The sequence below is a fragment of the Centruroides vittatus genome, unplaced genomic scaffold (assembly GCF_030686945.1).
Source record: "Centruroides vittatus isolate TY-2023 unplaced genomic scaffold, ASM3068694v2 contig_341, whole genome shotgun sequence".
NCBI classification, from domain to species: Eukaryota; Metazoa; Arthropoda; class Arachnida; order Scorpiones; family Buthidae; genus Centruroides; species Centruroides vittatus.
Genome location: NW_027122166.1, coordinates 176,242 through 193,409, shown reverse-complemented (window position 1 = coordinate 193,409; position 17,168 = coordinate 176,242). Strand labels below are relative to the sequence as shown.

The 17,168-nt window shown below is 30.6% G+C and overlaps 1 protein-coding gene across 1 annotated transcript in view; it reads left to right on the top strand.

Moving 5' to 3' along the window:
• Ku80 overlaps positions 1–14,622 on the top strand; it is a 48,421-nt gene extending 33,799 nt beyond the window's left edge. The window contains exons 12-21 of the mRNA XM_067268842.1: positions 3,963–4,023; positions 5,084–5,159; positions 6,633–6,719; positions 6,802–6,911; positions 7,071–7,167; positions 8,210–8,279; positions 8,350–8,462; positions 8,539–8,632; positions 13,963–14,093; positions 14,171–14,622. Coding sequence (XP_067124943.1) covers positions 3,963–4,023; positions 5,084–5,159; positions 6,633–6,719; positions 6,802–6,911; positions 7,071–7,167; positions 8,210–8,279; positions 8,350–8,462; positions 8,539–8,632; positions 13,963–14,093; positions 14,171–14,185 — 854 coding nt within the window. The 3' untranslated portion in view covers positions 14,186–14,622. The remainder of the gene's footprint in view (positions 1–3,962; positions 4,024–5,083; positions 5,160–6,632; positions 6,720–6,801; positions 6,912–7,070; positions 7,168–8,209; positions 8,280–8,349; positions 8,463–8,538; positions 8,633–13,962; positions 14,094–14,170) is intronic.
• Positions 14,623–17,168: the final 2,546 nt, after the last annotated feature.

The window sequence follows — 17,168 nt, the reverse complement described above, 5'->3', positions numbered from 1 at the left end:
GTGTTATATAGTTTCTGGCATAATATGACATTTTCTGCATGTGTCATTTGTGAGTGTTGCATCTTTGAGTATGTGTTTTCTGTAGTTTTTAATATTTATGACCTGATCCTGTATGGCAATCATGAATATTATTATTATTAATAGTAGCAGCTAAGATGATTGTTGTACATGCTTAGCATAATCATCTTTTATTGCTAGGCATTTTATGTGTTGATTAATCTGTAAATATTTGAGTTTTGGCAAATAAAATGCCACATATATTACATTATGACATGAATTACAGTCAAGAATGAAAGTTAAGTTATAGTGACTGAGCTTCAAGCTCAGTCACTATAACTTAGTTTGCCATCAGTTTATATTTAATTGTCGTCTTGTTTTTAAATACTGCAATGGTCAACAATGAGAATAGCAGCATGTAGTTGCTGTAAATAGTAATATAGATTTTGAAACATCAATAGAATTGATTATCTGAATAAATAAATGAAAGAGTGACCTAGAAACATATAAACTGTACTTTTATATCTTATATTTTTTTAGTTCAGTAATTCATCTTTGGAAAATAAAATCAGAACAATCACATTTAAATTACTTCCATGTTTTTCATTCAAATTTTTTGAAAGATAAAAAAATATATACAAAGAAGAACCTCAGAATTCATATTGAAAGATTCCAATAACTCATAAATATGGTTTATATTGAATAGATGTATTATTACAGAACAATTTTTTCATTGTAAAAATCACTCTAACATATATATATTTTCTATTTATATATATATACACAAAACAATAACTGAAGGAGAAAAAGATATATATATATCTTCTTCTCCTTCAATTATTGTTTTATCATTAAAAGTTTAATTTTATATTCAGGGTTTCAACACACCTGGAAAGTCAGAGAATTTGTTTCCTTGGTTGCCTTGTTGATTTTGCTTACTGACAGTATGGCTGACCAAGTGTAGCTGTCTTCAGGCAGCAAGAAGTATTGTGGTACAATGCAAGTTATGAAAAGGGGTGCAGAATATTTTCAGGACCCAAAATTATAACACACAAAATGTACAAGCATACAACAATATTAATTGTTATTTTCAAATTTTAAAATACTTTTAGATTTTAAAACTGCTGTATTAATTATGCGGTATTATAAGTTTGAGAGAAAAATCTAATGTTGATAAAAAATTTTCGAAATATTTTAACTCTCCGTCTCTTACAATTTACATTTACAATTTGAGGGCAGGTGTTAATGAACAGATGAAAAAAATGATAACAAAGAACCAAACATGATAAATAATACCATTTGAATTAATATTAAGTTATTTATTATTTTTCATTTTAATAATTTTGATCATATAACAAAACAATTTTTGATTTCTGAAACTTTTTTCCAGTTTTTTAATATTTTATAAAGTTTGAAAAAAAAGAAAAATGCTATTACTTATTACAGTAGAGAGTTGTTTATCCAAATCAATTGGGGACTGGGGTTGTTCGGATAACTGATTTTTCGGATAACCGATTATGTACAAAAAATATAAATTTCCTGTTCGATGTTGAAATTTTTCTCCATTGCGTGTCGCTTTGTGTTGAATTTTCATCAATTTTAAGCCTAACAAAAATTTTTATAATAATAATCGAGGCTATTGTATCGTTAAAAATTGTTTCTTTATTTTGTACAAACAAAATAAATATATTGAAAAATATAAAAAATTATACTTTAGAAGTAAATCTAGTATCAAAAAAGTTTGATTCAGCACGACACAGTCTGACTGGAAAGGATTCGGATAAACGATTCTCTACTGTATTAAAAAATTTTCAAAAGCCATGAAGTTTTAGTTATGAGTTAAAAACAGGATAAATTATTTTTATTTAATAAAATATTTTAGTTTTATGTAGATAAGAAAGACAGAATTATGGCATTTCTTATTTTATTTTAAATTTTACTAATTCATCGATTATAAAAAAAATATATAACTGTTAACACGTTGACTGCCATCTACGAGATGACTCGTAGTTACCGTTTCTGCCTAGGACGCCACCTACGAGTTATATCGTAGTTTGTTTCCTTGCCATATTTGTGCAGCTACGATGTAATTCGTAGTATATCAGTGTAAATATGAATAGATAGCTTCAGGGGCAAGAACAAAAAATCAAGTTTGGCTTACATGAACAGAACATTTATTAATAAATGAACAGAAAATATAATCATAAAAAGTTTATTCAAAATCGAAAGCAAAACAATATTTTTATTGTTTGTGATAATTTTTAAAACAATCTTCTACGCAAAGGGCTGGCTTGTCTAGACAGATTGGACAGAAATAACGCATTTCTCGGCGTTTTTTAGCTTTGGTACAAATTCGACATGGCTTTGTCGGATGTTGTTTTTTCTGAGTAGGTGGGATACTCTGTAAATAGTGAAGCTCTTGCAATTTAATTTTTTTTGAAACTGGTTGAATCTCTTCTCCAATCAACGCTTTGACGAATGCTTCTCTAAACTTTATAAGTTTTATTTTAGAAGAAGTTGCTTTTTGAAAGAGTTTGTGCGCATTATGTATATATATTTCTATAATATGTAATGCAACCTTTTTGGGCCATCTAATAGTCTTTCTTAGAGCTGTGTAGTACGATAGCATTTTTTATTTCTTTATGTTTTGCAATTTCTTGTGCAGCATACAAATTGGTTTGTTCGACCAGTAATGCAAGAAATTCTTCCGAAAAAAATAGGTCTACCAGCATTTGCACTGTAAGGTTTGTCGTATCCAATTTCAAACCAACATTTTTTTGGAAAATAAATAGTTCAGGATTTTGTTGAGTTTCTGTCCACAAATTATCGTTTGGATTTGATGTGGTTGCTTGAGACGCATCGTCATTGCCTTCAGGTTCGAGAATAGTCTCATCTTCAGGTTCGGAGACGACGTCATAATCACTGTCCTCACTTGAATCCTCAGATGGTACATAATCGCTACTGTCGTTACCATCATCACCAAAAATTTTGTCAGATTCTGAATCACTTAGATTAGTGTAGTAATCAAGTTGTTTTTTAGTCAGTGGTCTTTTCTTATCCATATTGGGATATTTATTGATTATAGAAATAAATAAAAAATAACACTCTCAAAAAGACGTAAATGTGATGTGCTCGCCTCTATATCCGATTTATTACTAATGAATTTAGACACAAATCTCCGATTCGCTGTAGCGAAGTGACAGGACGAATCGTGTCTGTGCACGAATTAACTCGTAGTTTGGCTTTAGCGAAGAGCTTTCTGTTACATAAGCCAACTACGAGATAATTCGTAATACCTTTATTTTAAGAAAAACACATTCTATATGCTTTTTGATTATTTCTATGTACTCTGATTAGAGTTTTTAATAATATAATATAATTAAATTAAGTTGGCGTTTTACAACAGAATCCTGAAAAGTCACGTGGCAGTCAACGTGTTAATTAGAAAAAATAATCAGTTAAAAGTTTGAGAAGCAGTAGTATATGTTCATAGTAAGTCAAGTGATGTTTTATTTTGTTAATGTGCTTTACTGTAAGCTGTAAGGGATGTGAGGGTCAGGGAAATTGTGCAAAGTTGGTCAGGAAAATTCATGGAATTTAAAACAAAAATTTGAGTAGGAACCCTGTATATTCTGAAAATTTGTCTGAATAAAATTTTAATGCATCTGTTACAAAATTTTCAAATAAATGAATTCAGTTTATATCAATTCTTCTTTTAGCTATTGAAGATTTAATTTTCTTCAATTAATTGTTAAAAGCTCAAAATATTTATTAAATATTGGGGGGAAATCAAAATTTGCCATAGAAAATCCAGCAATTATTAAAGGATTTTACAATATTTAGCTATTTGATATCAGTAATTATATTAAATTTTATACATTAACTATAAAGTTTATAAAGCATTTTGATGAAAAAATTTATGATTGAATGATTTGATTAATAAAAAATAATTTATTTCAATTTAGATGAACAGACTTCCATAATAGATAAATTGATTACAGAAATGGATCTTAGTATTGTTACAAAGTAAGTTTACATATGTAAGTTTGTCTTGACAATAAATAGTTTGTAAATTCTGAATGATTAATTATTGTACGTACTAAATTTAAATGTGTCATATTAAAACTTTTAACATATTTTTAAAATATTTTGATCTTTTACATGACAAGCCCTTATTTTCATTAATGCTATCAGATATTCTTTCTGAAAAATTACATTTTTATGTTTAAAGTATATAACCATTCATAAATTATTCACAACACAAAATTTTAACTACAAATTTAGCCTTAAATTAAGAAAAGCTTCACATAGACTATTTCAAAATGTACCAATTAACTTGCAGAATAATGAAAATGAAGTGTTTGCATTTTGCAGCATGTGTGTTAGCTTTTTCTTCTTCAATCATTGTCAGGTTTGTTGGACATTCAAATAATTATTTGCAAAGACAAACTGAAAGAACCTGAATGAAAATAAATAAATGTTTTTTATCATTTGCTGCAGTGTTATGCTTTCTAAGATATATATATTTTTTTTCAATTTGAAATATAAAGAACTTGTTTTACACACACAAGCACTGGTATGAATGTGAAGAATTCCTTCAACATGTATTTTAAAGGTTAAAATACAACTGTTTTTTATTAATTAAAATATATAGTACAAGATACAGAATAGATTAGCTCAAATTTTTTTCGATATTTGAGCTAGTTAGAATATGTTAATGATAATTTACTGTACTTACAGTTGAATGAAAAATTAAATTGATTTATATGTTCATTAATTTTTATATATTTTTTATAAACATTTTTGCGTCAATATTCCTTTTTAAATGATGTACATTTTTTTAATGTTTCATATTATAAAATTTGCTTTCTTATATTGTTTACTCAAACATAGTGAGTTTTTCTTTGTGCACCATAAAATATTTAGAAAACATTATAAAGAAAGTAATGAAAATTGATAAATAATAATGATAGTGTATATTTTTCAATTTCAGAAATATATTTTTAAAATAGTTCTGAAGTTCATATATTCCGTTTTTTAAGTTAAAAATATATATATTATTATTTATTGTAATTTTTGAATTTAGTGATGATGGCACAGAAGAGGAAGAATTATTTAAGTCATCTCAAACAATAAATCCATATCTTCAAAGATATTTTCAGGTATTTATAAATGCATAAATCATTTATTTTAAATAGCAATTACGTTGGGTGATTGTAATTATGGTATCACTGTTCAATGCTGTCTAGAGACATATTTAGCAGTCTAAATGAAACTGAATTTATTATGGTTACATTTCAACTAATGTGGAAGACATTTCTGTAAAAAACAAAGAAAAAAATTAGTACCAAAATTCACTTGCACTTTGCTGTAAGCAACAAATATTTTATTTGTACAACACATTTCTGTTCTAAAGAGATCTTAGGTGATGCAGCACATCCTGTGTAATGTGATCTCATTTTGAATGTGTAAAATCTAAATGCAATGAACAGTGTGTTCAATGCTAACTGTAATCCTCTGTGATGCTTCTCATATGGACTGTAAATCTTTTGAAATTTTGCAAACTTGTAGCATTTACTCAATAAATCATTTCTTTAAAAAGTGTGATTTATTGGCTGTGTGTCCCATAAATGAAACTGCTTTTTTATTTTTTATTACCTGCAGTGCCAAAAGTGTCTTAGTAGTGAATTTTGGTAGTAATTTTTTATGGTTGTTTTCCACGTCCCAAAATGTCATCACACTAAATTGATTGCATTTGGACTGCTAAATATTTTGCATTTGGACTGCTTTTTAGTCAGAGTTGAATAGAGAACTTTAATTACAATCACTCAGTATTGATAAATATAATTATTTTTATAAATTATATCTTTAGTTTGTTATAATTAAAAATTGTATAAGTTTATATTTATTTTTCTTCTTGATAAAGTTACATTTAACTTTACATTCATTGCATTAGAGATGTAAAGAAATAATAATAAATTGAATGAATTTTTATTTAATGAAATTAAAAATAAAATGAAAAGATTGATCAGATTTTCTTATTATTTATAATAGATTTAAACAATAATATTTCATGGATCAAAATTCAAAATATGAGTTAAGGGAAATTTTTTATAATTGCATATACAGTAATCTCTGATTTCCCTTATATTTGAAATCATAAATTGAGATTACAGTTTAGTGTCTTTGAATTACACTGTAAGAAAAGTAGCATATTCATTTACAGGTATCTTGGATAATGCAAAATCTTGGTTAATTGGGGTTCTACTATCTACTGTATGCCATATAAAGATGACCCAAAGCATTGCAATACACCAATATGTTGATATCAGATTAGTAATGGCTGCTATTTCTAGTACATGTTAATATTTAAAATACAATTTGAAATTATTGATGTATTGATAAATATAGGACATCAGCATATTAAAGGTATATGTATGGCTATAATTTGGTACATTATGGTGGGTCGGTGGGTCTAAATACAGTGATTGTTCGGCAGAGTTAAAGAATGCTGCACAAATGCATAATATTCACAATAAATTGTGGGAATCTGCATTGATATTAATTGCATTGCTGTAAAGTGTTTTACTGAAATATTTAAAATTAATTTTAAAAAAATTATCTTTTCTTTTCAGTGCCTTCAGCATCGTGCGTTAAAACCTGAAAGTTCCCTACCACCGATTCCACCGTATATCAAAAATATTTTTAAAGTCCCAGATAAGGTAATCAAAATACTAATATATTTTTTTTTTATATATATATATATATATCAATTGTAAATTGCTAATTAGTTTTTTATGTTAGATTACTGATGCAACTAAGCCAATATTAGAAAAAATTAAAAAATTATTTCCTCTTGAAGAAGTCAGCCCAGCTAAATCTATGAAGACAGGTGCAAGCATGTTTCAAAATGGGTAAATTTTGATTATTTGATTATATAGACCTTAACTATATTTTTTCTTGAATATTGATGTGATCTGGCATAAAAAATTACATTTACAAGCACAATTTGGAAAAATCTCCATTAGATCTATAGATATTGTTTTGGTCTTAATAATTTAAATATAATTTAGAGAGAAGTCTGAGGAGCCTCCAGTCAAGAGGAGTAAAAGTGGTAGTGATATTCTTCAAGGAGGTATGGCCGAGATTGTTATGGGAAATATACAAGAGGTTAGCATTTTTAGTTATATTTTTATTTTAAGTGACCAAAAAAGTTTATGTAAAGCTCATTCATTGTAGATAATGTTTATTCATCAATACATTTTAAAAGAACAAGTAAAATTGATAAATAAATCAATTGATAACTATTAATGTGAAGTCTTTGGCAAAGTAATGACAATGTATTTAAAAATGTCTACAAATTACTGTTATTGGGAGTCTGTTTACTTTATGAATGCAATATATGGTCTGTATGAAATGAAATCTCATATAGTGCATAAGATTTTGGGCAAACTCCTCATCCTCAGCATCTGTTGGGAAACAATATCTCATCTTTTATATTGCCTGGATATTTTTCCATTATGATTATGCATATCAAAACATCTGGCAATAAGAAAAGATGTCTCCAGATTTTTGTTTTTAATGCCTGACTTGTAAATTCTGAAACCAGGGCATTGAAAATGAAATTTATTAAATATTTTACTTCCAAAAATGAAGTGTCTTAAAGTTCTATAAATTTGATGGGAGATTATTAATTAAAACAGTGATTATACTGTATCTTAAATTAAACAAATAAAATGGCAAAGCTGTTTTTGGGATGAGACTATATCTCTCAGAGTGTGAGCAATGCATACACAAATCTTGTACTGGTGCCAGTCTCAGCATTTCGTATTTTCTTTTGAACTGGTTCTCAGTTCCCTGACTACCTACAAGTCTGGTTTATTTTATGTGCACATGATTTGGGCACCAAATACTCTGTCAAATTGCAACTCCTGACATATACTCCTTCATATCTCTAAGGTGTGCAGTTGTTGACAGCAGCATGATTTTAGAGACGAGACACAGTCTCTGCAAATATTATGCTAATTTTTTTTATATTGTAATTTTTATATTTGAATGCAATAAGATAATTTTCTACCCAATATTTCAAAATACAAATTATTTTTTTCTTAAAATTGCCAATTCTTAATTAATTTTTATATTTGAAATGCAATGATTTAAAAGGTTACATTAGATATTTTAACCATGTTATTTTCTTATATTCTGACTTTAGGTGGGAACAGTAACACCTTTAGAAGACTTCAAGAAACTAATTAGTAATCCAAACTGCAACTTTTCAGAAGGTAAATGCATTTTTCTAAGCTTTTTCCCAAATTTTTTTTTAAGTTAAATCTAACAATCTGTATTATTTAGTTTGTAAGCAATTAGAAAATGTCATATTGAAATTAATAAAAGATCCAGTTGGAGGTAATCTCCACACTAAGGCTATTAATTCTGTGAAAGGTTATCGTGAAGAATCTATCAAAGTAAGTTATTTTTGAAAAATTAAAGATTTTTTCTTGATGATGATAAAGTAATTGATTTTTTTTTTTTCCTTTAAAGAAAATGGAGCCTTCAAATTTTAATAGTTTCCTCAGAGACTTAAAAAATTTCCTAAGTTCTAGTCATAAGCAAGTCTGGCAACAAATTATATCAGGTAAATTTTGTATTTATTGTAATCGTGATGATGACAACTATGATGATTGATTTAAAACTTGTCCGGTGGGATTTTTCAATAAGTTACAAATAACTTTTTAACCTGTTGCGAACATAATATTGCAGTGACTGTAATGTTACATTTTACTTATGATTGCAAGTTGCCACTTAATGTTATTGATAGGTTCTTGGAAATTGCAATGATAAGTGAAAATGATGTTTAACAAGACCAATTTTACCACAGATAATAATAATACTATCCCTCGCTTAATGTGGGGTTTTATTAACAAACAAAATTAATTGTGGCAATCCCTTTATATAAGTGGCAGTTTTAATTTATATGGCTTTACCAGCTGTCTTTACTTAACATAAATACTGTATTTTGATTAATATGATTTTGATATACACTACAGAAAGCTTCAATATTGAACACATCATCACATTGTTAGGAAGTTTCTAGATGTTAACAAATACACCAATAACACAGAACCTTAATGTAATACTTACTTGGGTAGCTATTAGAGATTGCAATTGCTGGATCCCTCATCCAGCAATCCAGCTGGATCCAGCGCATTCTTCGGCCTGCTGGATCCAGCACTTGGTGCTGGATCCACCGCTGCGGATCCGCAAATACTCAATTAACTTTCTAAATAATTGCACAAAAGTCTACGTCGTTGCGTTCCCGCTTTGCTAACTACTGGACTGCTACTAATTACTTACTCACTACTTTACTAACACTAATAATTAAATTACTTATAAATAAACTATACCTTAATCAATCCAGCAAAATTTAATAAAATAATAATGTATTCAATCGCTTTTAACGATCTTCCTCAGTTACAAAAAAATACAACATTAACTATAGAACATAAAATGTGTTTGGAATAAATATAGAAAGAATAGTTAATTACATCCCATTTTTTTAAACAAGATACATAGATGTACTGCCAGGTCTGATAATTTTCGTATTGTATATTGACGTAATCCCACTGTTTTCAAACTTTTAAGAAACGATAAAAAGAAAGAGGATCGGAATTCAACAACGGGCATATATTCGGTGCCTTTACACAACCAACGTTTCAATTCCAAGCTTGTTTATGTGGGTGCAACGATGCGCAGTTTAAAACAAAGGCTCAAGAGCACAAATATACAATCAGTAAGAACCTTGACAACACTGCGCTGGCATCATACGCAAGACAGAAGGATGTTAACGTCCAATGGGATCAAGCAACAATTATAAAAACGACGACGAATAGGCAAACGGTCAAACATCTTGAGTGATCGGAAATCTGCAAGGCGCACATGACAACTGGTTGTATAAACCATAGAGATGCGGACTTATTGTCTACCATGTGGAGATCCTTTTACATTAATTAATGTTATTAACGGACAATGCTGGTTTCATTGAATCTTATATACAGGGTGTTTTTTTTTAAACTGACGGTACTCAGAGACATCTGTAGAGCAATCTAACAGCCGGACTGTCGCCAAATTTGGGAGAGTGACTAAGGACGACATGGGAAAGAGATTCCGCGAAGAAAAAAGTAGTACCCAAATTTTCCGGTAGGGGTGGATTTGGCGCTGTCGTAGCAAAACAGCTAAGAATCTGCATAAAATCCAGCTGCAATTAACAAACACACGAATGAATAATCAGACAGAGGTTTCAGTGTAATAACAAAAGTTTAATTAATCAGCAAATAACCTTCTCCCTTCTTCAATGTGATCACCGTCCTGCTGGACAACTCATTGCATCCTGAACACCGTGTTCTCTATGGCCGAGCGTAACATGTTCATAGGAATGTTCATCACAGTTCGAGAAATGTTGTCCTTCAAAGTCATTAAGTTTGGGACACTACCAAGATAGACCTTGGACTTTAAGTAACCCCACAGGAAAAAGTAACATGGGGTTAGATCTGAGGAGCGAGGCGGCCATGCAAGTGGAAAAAAGCGACTGCTGACCCTTTCTTCAGTGAAGTGCTGGTAGCTTTTTCGCTACGAAGCGCAAATCCTCCACTACTGGCGAATTTAGGTACTACGTTTTTTCTTTGCGGAATCTCTTTTCCATGTCGTCCTTAGTCACTCTCCCAAATTTGGCGACAGTCCGGCTGCTAGATTGCTATGCATTATCGAGAGGTTTACAAACCTCTCGGTAATGCATACGCGGGGCCGAGAAATGTACTTTTGTACCTAAATAAAGAATGTATGTATGTATGTATGTATGTATGCTAGATTGCTCTACAAATGTTTCTGAGTACCGTCAGTTAAAAAAAAAAACACCCTGTATATATTTTTTCCGCTATTTATTTTGTTTATTTATCTATATTTTGTCCGTTTGGGCGTTTTCCGTTAATTTTCATATTTATTCCGAACACGTTTTATGTTCTATATTTAATGTTCTATTTTTTTTTTTAACCGAGGAAGATCGTTAAAAACGATTGAAAACGTTATTATTTTATTAAATTTTGCTGGATTGATAATGGTGTAGTTTATTTAACTTATTCTACTTCCAGTACATAGTTTTATATACCTATAAATAACTACAGACTAATATGTAGAACCTATATATAAAAACTGTTAAGACTGATAGCCACTTAGCCACTGATTATCCGTCCTTACATTATTATAATATATTAATATAAATTAATCAGTAGAATTATCTTTGCTATTATTTAACCTAAAGATTACATTATACTTATAATCTAACTAAACATTTAAAGTTCTCATTTACATTTATCTCTATCTATCAAAACATTTATCTCTATCTCAAATGTTAAACCGAACCAAAGTTAATTTTACTACCTAAATGTGTAAGAAGTTTTACTGATTTATAGTGACCAGTCTAAATAATAAAAGCTTTTAAAGTATTTTTTTAAATGTTTTATTTCATTAAAAAAACATAAATTGCAGGATAGATAGATAGATAACACTTTATTGCACCAAAAATACATCCACGCTGAGATCCAGCTGGAATGATTTCAATCCAGCAAAAATCCAGCTGGATTCAAAACACTGCTGGATTGCAATCCCTAGTAGCTATGCTTTCACTCTAATCCAGCAGAACCAGTATCAGCTGAGCATGACATTTGCAACATAATAATAATAATAAATAATATAAACAAGATTTAATTTGGTTAATAATATTTTTAATGGATTATGTTTGTGTTTAAAACTGATTCCATGAGGTGGGAAATACTGTTTATAAAAAAATTTAACAATGATAATTGTAAATAATTACAATTGTACTTGTATCTTGATGATGTCAGTGCAGCAAGTCCTCACTTTATGCCAGTTTAATGGAATAGCATTTGTTAATGATATAAAACCTGCCAGTTTAAATGAACTTTTATGCATATGAAATAACTTACTCTTTGCAGACATCTGCAAAGCATGGTAACTGTACAGTTTGTTAAATCTTGTGCATGCAGCATTTTGCAATACCAAAAAAGCAAATGCTAATATGACATGCAGTAATCATCATATTGTTACACTTCTAATAGCCAATACTATTGGGACCTTGAATAAGTTCTTGCTGTTTTACAGCAGGGGGCATTACTAGAACTGTGTGTGTGTATTTTTAGATGGTGACACATCTGTAAGGAAGTACAATAAGCGACCTTGAAAATCAGTATATGTCATTTCGCCAAAGTGTTAACAACTTTTTTTCTCGTGGTGTTAAAAATGTCGCATTTTGTGCCAAAAAAAGAGTATTTGCGGGGAATTTTATTGCACTATTTTATTCAAAAAAAATCTGCAGCTGAAGCATACAGAATTCTTGTTGAGACTTACGGTGACCATGCTCTGTCGGAAACAACATGCAGAGATTGGTTTAGACGCTTCAAAAATAATGATTTTGACATTGAAGATAAAAAACGTTCTGGCGCACTGAAAAAGTTTGAAGACGAGGAATTGGAGGCATTACTTCATGAAGACTCATGTCAGACGCTAGCTGAACTTGCAGAATCATTAGGAGTTGATCATACAACAGTTTCAAAACGTTTGAAAGGATTAGGAATGATTCAAAAGCAAGGACATTGGGTGCCGTATGAGTTGAAGCCGAGAGACGTCGAACGGCGTCTTTTCACATGTGAACAGCTGCTTCAACGGCAGAAAAGGAAAGGTTTTCTGCATTGTATCGTGACTGGGGATGAAAAGTGGATTCACTACGATAATCCTAAGTGTAGAAAATCATGGGGTAAGCCTGGCCATGCATCAACATCATCGGCAAAGCCGAATATCCATGGCTCAAAGCTTCTGCTCTGCATTTGGTGGGATCAGCTAGGTGTAGTTTATTATGAGCTGCTCAAACCGAATGAAACCATCACAGGAGATCGCTATCGACTACAATTGATGTGTTTGAGCCAAGCATTAAAAGAAAAACGGCCATTGTACGAGCAGAGACATGACAAAGTGATTTTGCAACATGACAATGCTCGGCCACATGTTGCACAACCGGTGAAAACCTACTTGGAAACACTTAAATGGGAAGTCCTACCCCACCCGCCGTATTCACCAGACATTGCCCCTTCCGATTATCACTTGTTCCGATCGATGACACATGGCCTGGCTGAGCAGCACTTCCATTCTTATGAAGATGCCAAAAATTGGGTTGATTCTTGGATAGCCTCAAAAGACGTATCATTTTTCCGACGTGGAATTCAAATGCTGCCAGAACGATGGGAGAAGTAGTGGCTAGTGATGGACAATACTTTCAGTAACATGTTTTGTATGACTTTTTTTAAATAAAGCATTAATTTTTACGAAAAAACAGTGAGAACTTATTCAAGGTCCCAATAAGATTGATTTATAACATATAATCTGAGGTTATTGAATTGATACAGGCAAAAGGTTCAAAAATGAAGTTCCATATAGAGAATTTAGGTGTTCATATACATCCATTACGTCTATAAATTGTTTTTTCATATAGAAAATAAGAAAAGACTTTTGAAACATGGCACTTAAACTCTTGTTTGGCTATTTGAGTTGTTTAACTATAGTGTTTCAATATGACATTGCAATTTCAATAGCCAGCTTTCATTCTGCATTGCACATGTACATTTCCCTTTTCTCTCCATGTATGGGATTCAACTGATTCTGTATAAAAATGATACATTTCAGATAAACTAGTAACTGTGAAATATGCCATTTCAAATAACTAAACTAACATTTCAAATGCTTAACACTTTGTGATTTTTTTTTTCTCCCGTCTTTCCTTGATTCACAAACAAGAGGTTTTGTTTTAATTAATAATAATTCTCAGCTTGTACAGTAAAAACATAAAAAACAAAGTATAGTGACTTTAGAATAAGAAATATTTATTTTTACTACATTTAGAGAAGATTAATTTGATCACCAGCAGAGAGTGCAAAAAAAGTGATGTTTCTACACAAGAGGGCGAGGAATTTCTAGTGGTCACGGACAACAACAAAACACCCGCTGACAACGAGGAAGATGAAGATGATCTGGTAACATATTCATTGATTTTGATTACAACTATATTTAAATTATGCAATGATGATGATACTATACTTTCTTTCTTTAGCTTGCCAAGATGTGAAGCTACTACAAAGTGTTTTGTTTATGAGAATACGAAAGTTTGTCTGCAAAAGACAATTTTGCAAGCAACACGCGATAGTGATAAATACCATAATCAATTTTTAAAAGCATTTGTGCAATGATCTTAATTGTCTTTGGACAAAATCTGTTTGGAGAACGATGACCGTTCGACGTCCGTTTAAATTTTACGTTTTACCACTATGCGGTTGTTTCATGACTATTAAATAGTTCATGATTTATATTGTTGATCCGATCATTTTGGAGGTAATGGTGGCGTAAGATTACCAGAAAATAACATTGATACTGTTTATTTGAATGGAAAGCTTAATCAAAGAAAATACTGTGCAAAATCATATCTGTCATTTGTGATAAATTGTTGAAACTATGTATATTTAGATGTATGTGGTTTGATTAATAGATTTGATTGATAACTTTAAATGTGAAATTTCGTCATTTATGTTGCTCACGTTGCTCAACTAAATTGTTGATAAAATTATTTGTATTTTGAGATAAATGCAATCATTTTGGGTCTAATTCCTGTTGGAAACTAACAAAAAATTCCTAGCATGTCCTTCAAAATTGCAATTTGAAATGCACTTTATATTTTCTTTGTTTTTATGCACTTATGTTCTTACTTGCATAAAAATGCAGATGAAAATAATATAAATTTCATAAAATATTTTTATATTTTCTAAGAAAAATTAAGGAGAGTGATTTTTTTTTTCAAATACATTGGAAAATTGTCAATAGTCAGGCAATAAAAGAATATCAGTATAACTACAAGACATGAACAGAAATTAAATTCCAATTGGCTAAAAATGAACAGAAATTTACTTCTCTGAAGTTGCATTTATTGTCTTACGAAAATACATAGTTACAGCTATTTTTTGACATATTTACCTTTGAGGTTCAGACATTTATCATAACAACATAAGCTTTTGCAAACCCTCACCAAAGAAGTCTCCTAACAACTTACAGTTCAACCTTGCACAGTTCTCTGCAGCTCTTGTTGCTGACCTAGTAAATGTCAAATGCAAAACAGGTGAATTCAGATGTTAGTTGGGACTATAAGGCAAAGTATTCAAAGATTTTCCACTTGAATTTTTTCAGAAATTTCTACATGCTGCAGGCAGAATTTGGCCACACATTATTGTAAAGCAAAATCACTCAAGCTTGGTAGGCCACGTGTTTTGTTTCAAACAGACTGTTGTAATTTTTTTTGGGATCTCTCAATCACTTTTCCTCTGCAGTGGTAGAGCTGAAGATGACCATGCAAGGACATGTCCATAATTTTGTGGGAGAATTCTTTTGAGAAAAGTTTGCAAAAGTATATCTGTCACTATGACAAATACTGTGATCACAAAGATGAATATGTTGAAAAAAATCTGAACTTCAACCATTAATTAAAACAATCTTCTAGATTGTTTTTTAATTATATTTTTATAAGCAAATGCACAATTTTATTTTGACATTATCAAAATAAAATTGTTTATTTCACCTTAACAGAAAATGTCATATTAACATTAGCTATTGATTGAAATTTTCTGTTGTGACCATGTTATTTATGATGTCACTCAATGGAATGGTTTAAAAAAATGAAGAGTATTTATTGTTGAAATCCTTAAACCATGTGTGTGTTCAATTGCAAAAATGAGATTTTTTGTTGAACCTATGTTAGCATCAATGGATAAGCATGAAACTTGCTTTACACGATTTAAATGTTTGTCTTGCTAATAGTGTTGGATGCTTCCATGCTCCTGATATGAATATGGAAGCACTCAACACTAAATAAAGAGTAAGAAGTCTCTTTTTACTGTTTCCAACACTCTAGTGGCCAAGCGAATAAAACCACTACACTCAAACTTGTTTTTGTGTGGTCTTTTTTGTGCGATTTTTTATATGTGCAATGTGTTTTGTGCAATTATTTTTGTGCAGTATATCAATTTGATTGAAATTCATATACCGCACACAAAAAATCACACAAAACAAATCGCACAAATAAAAAATTGCACAAAAAAGACCGCACAAAAACAGGTTTGAGTGTAAACACTGGTACTTGGTTGTGGGTTTGCACCTCACTAACAGGCTAGCCATGTGGAGACTATGGTGTTTTCTTCACTTCTGTAATACCTAGGCCAGTTTCCACAAAATGTCTGTCACATTGTCTCATTCCACCAATCCAATTCTAGCACCACAAGGAAACTTGTAAACCTCAACTAAAACACCGAATTTAATATCAACAAGAACAAGCAATTATTTTATTGTGACATTGTCACAATTCCAGGCTGCAATTTTTAATCATATATTTAATTTAAAATATATGTCTATCTCAAATTAGTAGTGTCTTGGCCCTATACATCATACTTTTCCTGTTAGCAATAAAGTTGTGCCAGTCATCAATATAGCTATTTTCAGGGAAAAATTTTTAATTGGAATAGTGTGACGTCCAGTGCAAATCAGAAGTTTGTATATACCTTGTATAACAGGGCCTTCTGCCCGTAAGCTTCCCATATCTGGTCTCAACTTTCATTTATCTAACTCCATTCTCAAGATTAAGGACAGACAAGCAGACAGACAAATTTATAAGCTACAATTTTTTCAAATTAGAGGATCTGTTTTAATTTATAGTACTCTTATATAAATGTACAGTACATCCAGGAGTTTTTTTAATCATCCTGTCCAAATGTGTTAAGAGTTATTTTTGTCCTCATTATAAGTTTGAGTTGGTCTGACATATCCCGATCAGATCACCCATGAAAATTTACATAATACATAATCTGACTCAGATTTGAACTGTGGATACTTCTCAGAGTGGCAGTAACTAACTCCTTTACTACCTCAATCACTCAAGCTCTATAGCCATTCCTTCAAGTTCTTACACAAAAGTGGAACAGCACTAAGAAGAATGGAACTTATTCAAGAAACAAAAAAAATACAGTAAAACAGAGGTGACCCTAGGAAAAACTTATTTTTGCAGTCCATTA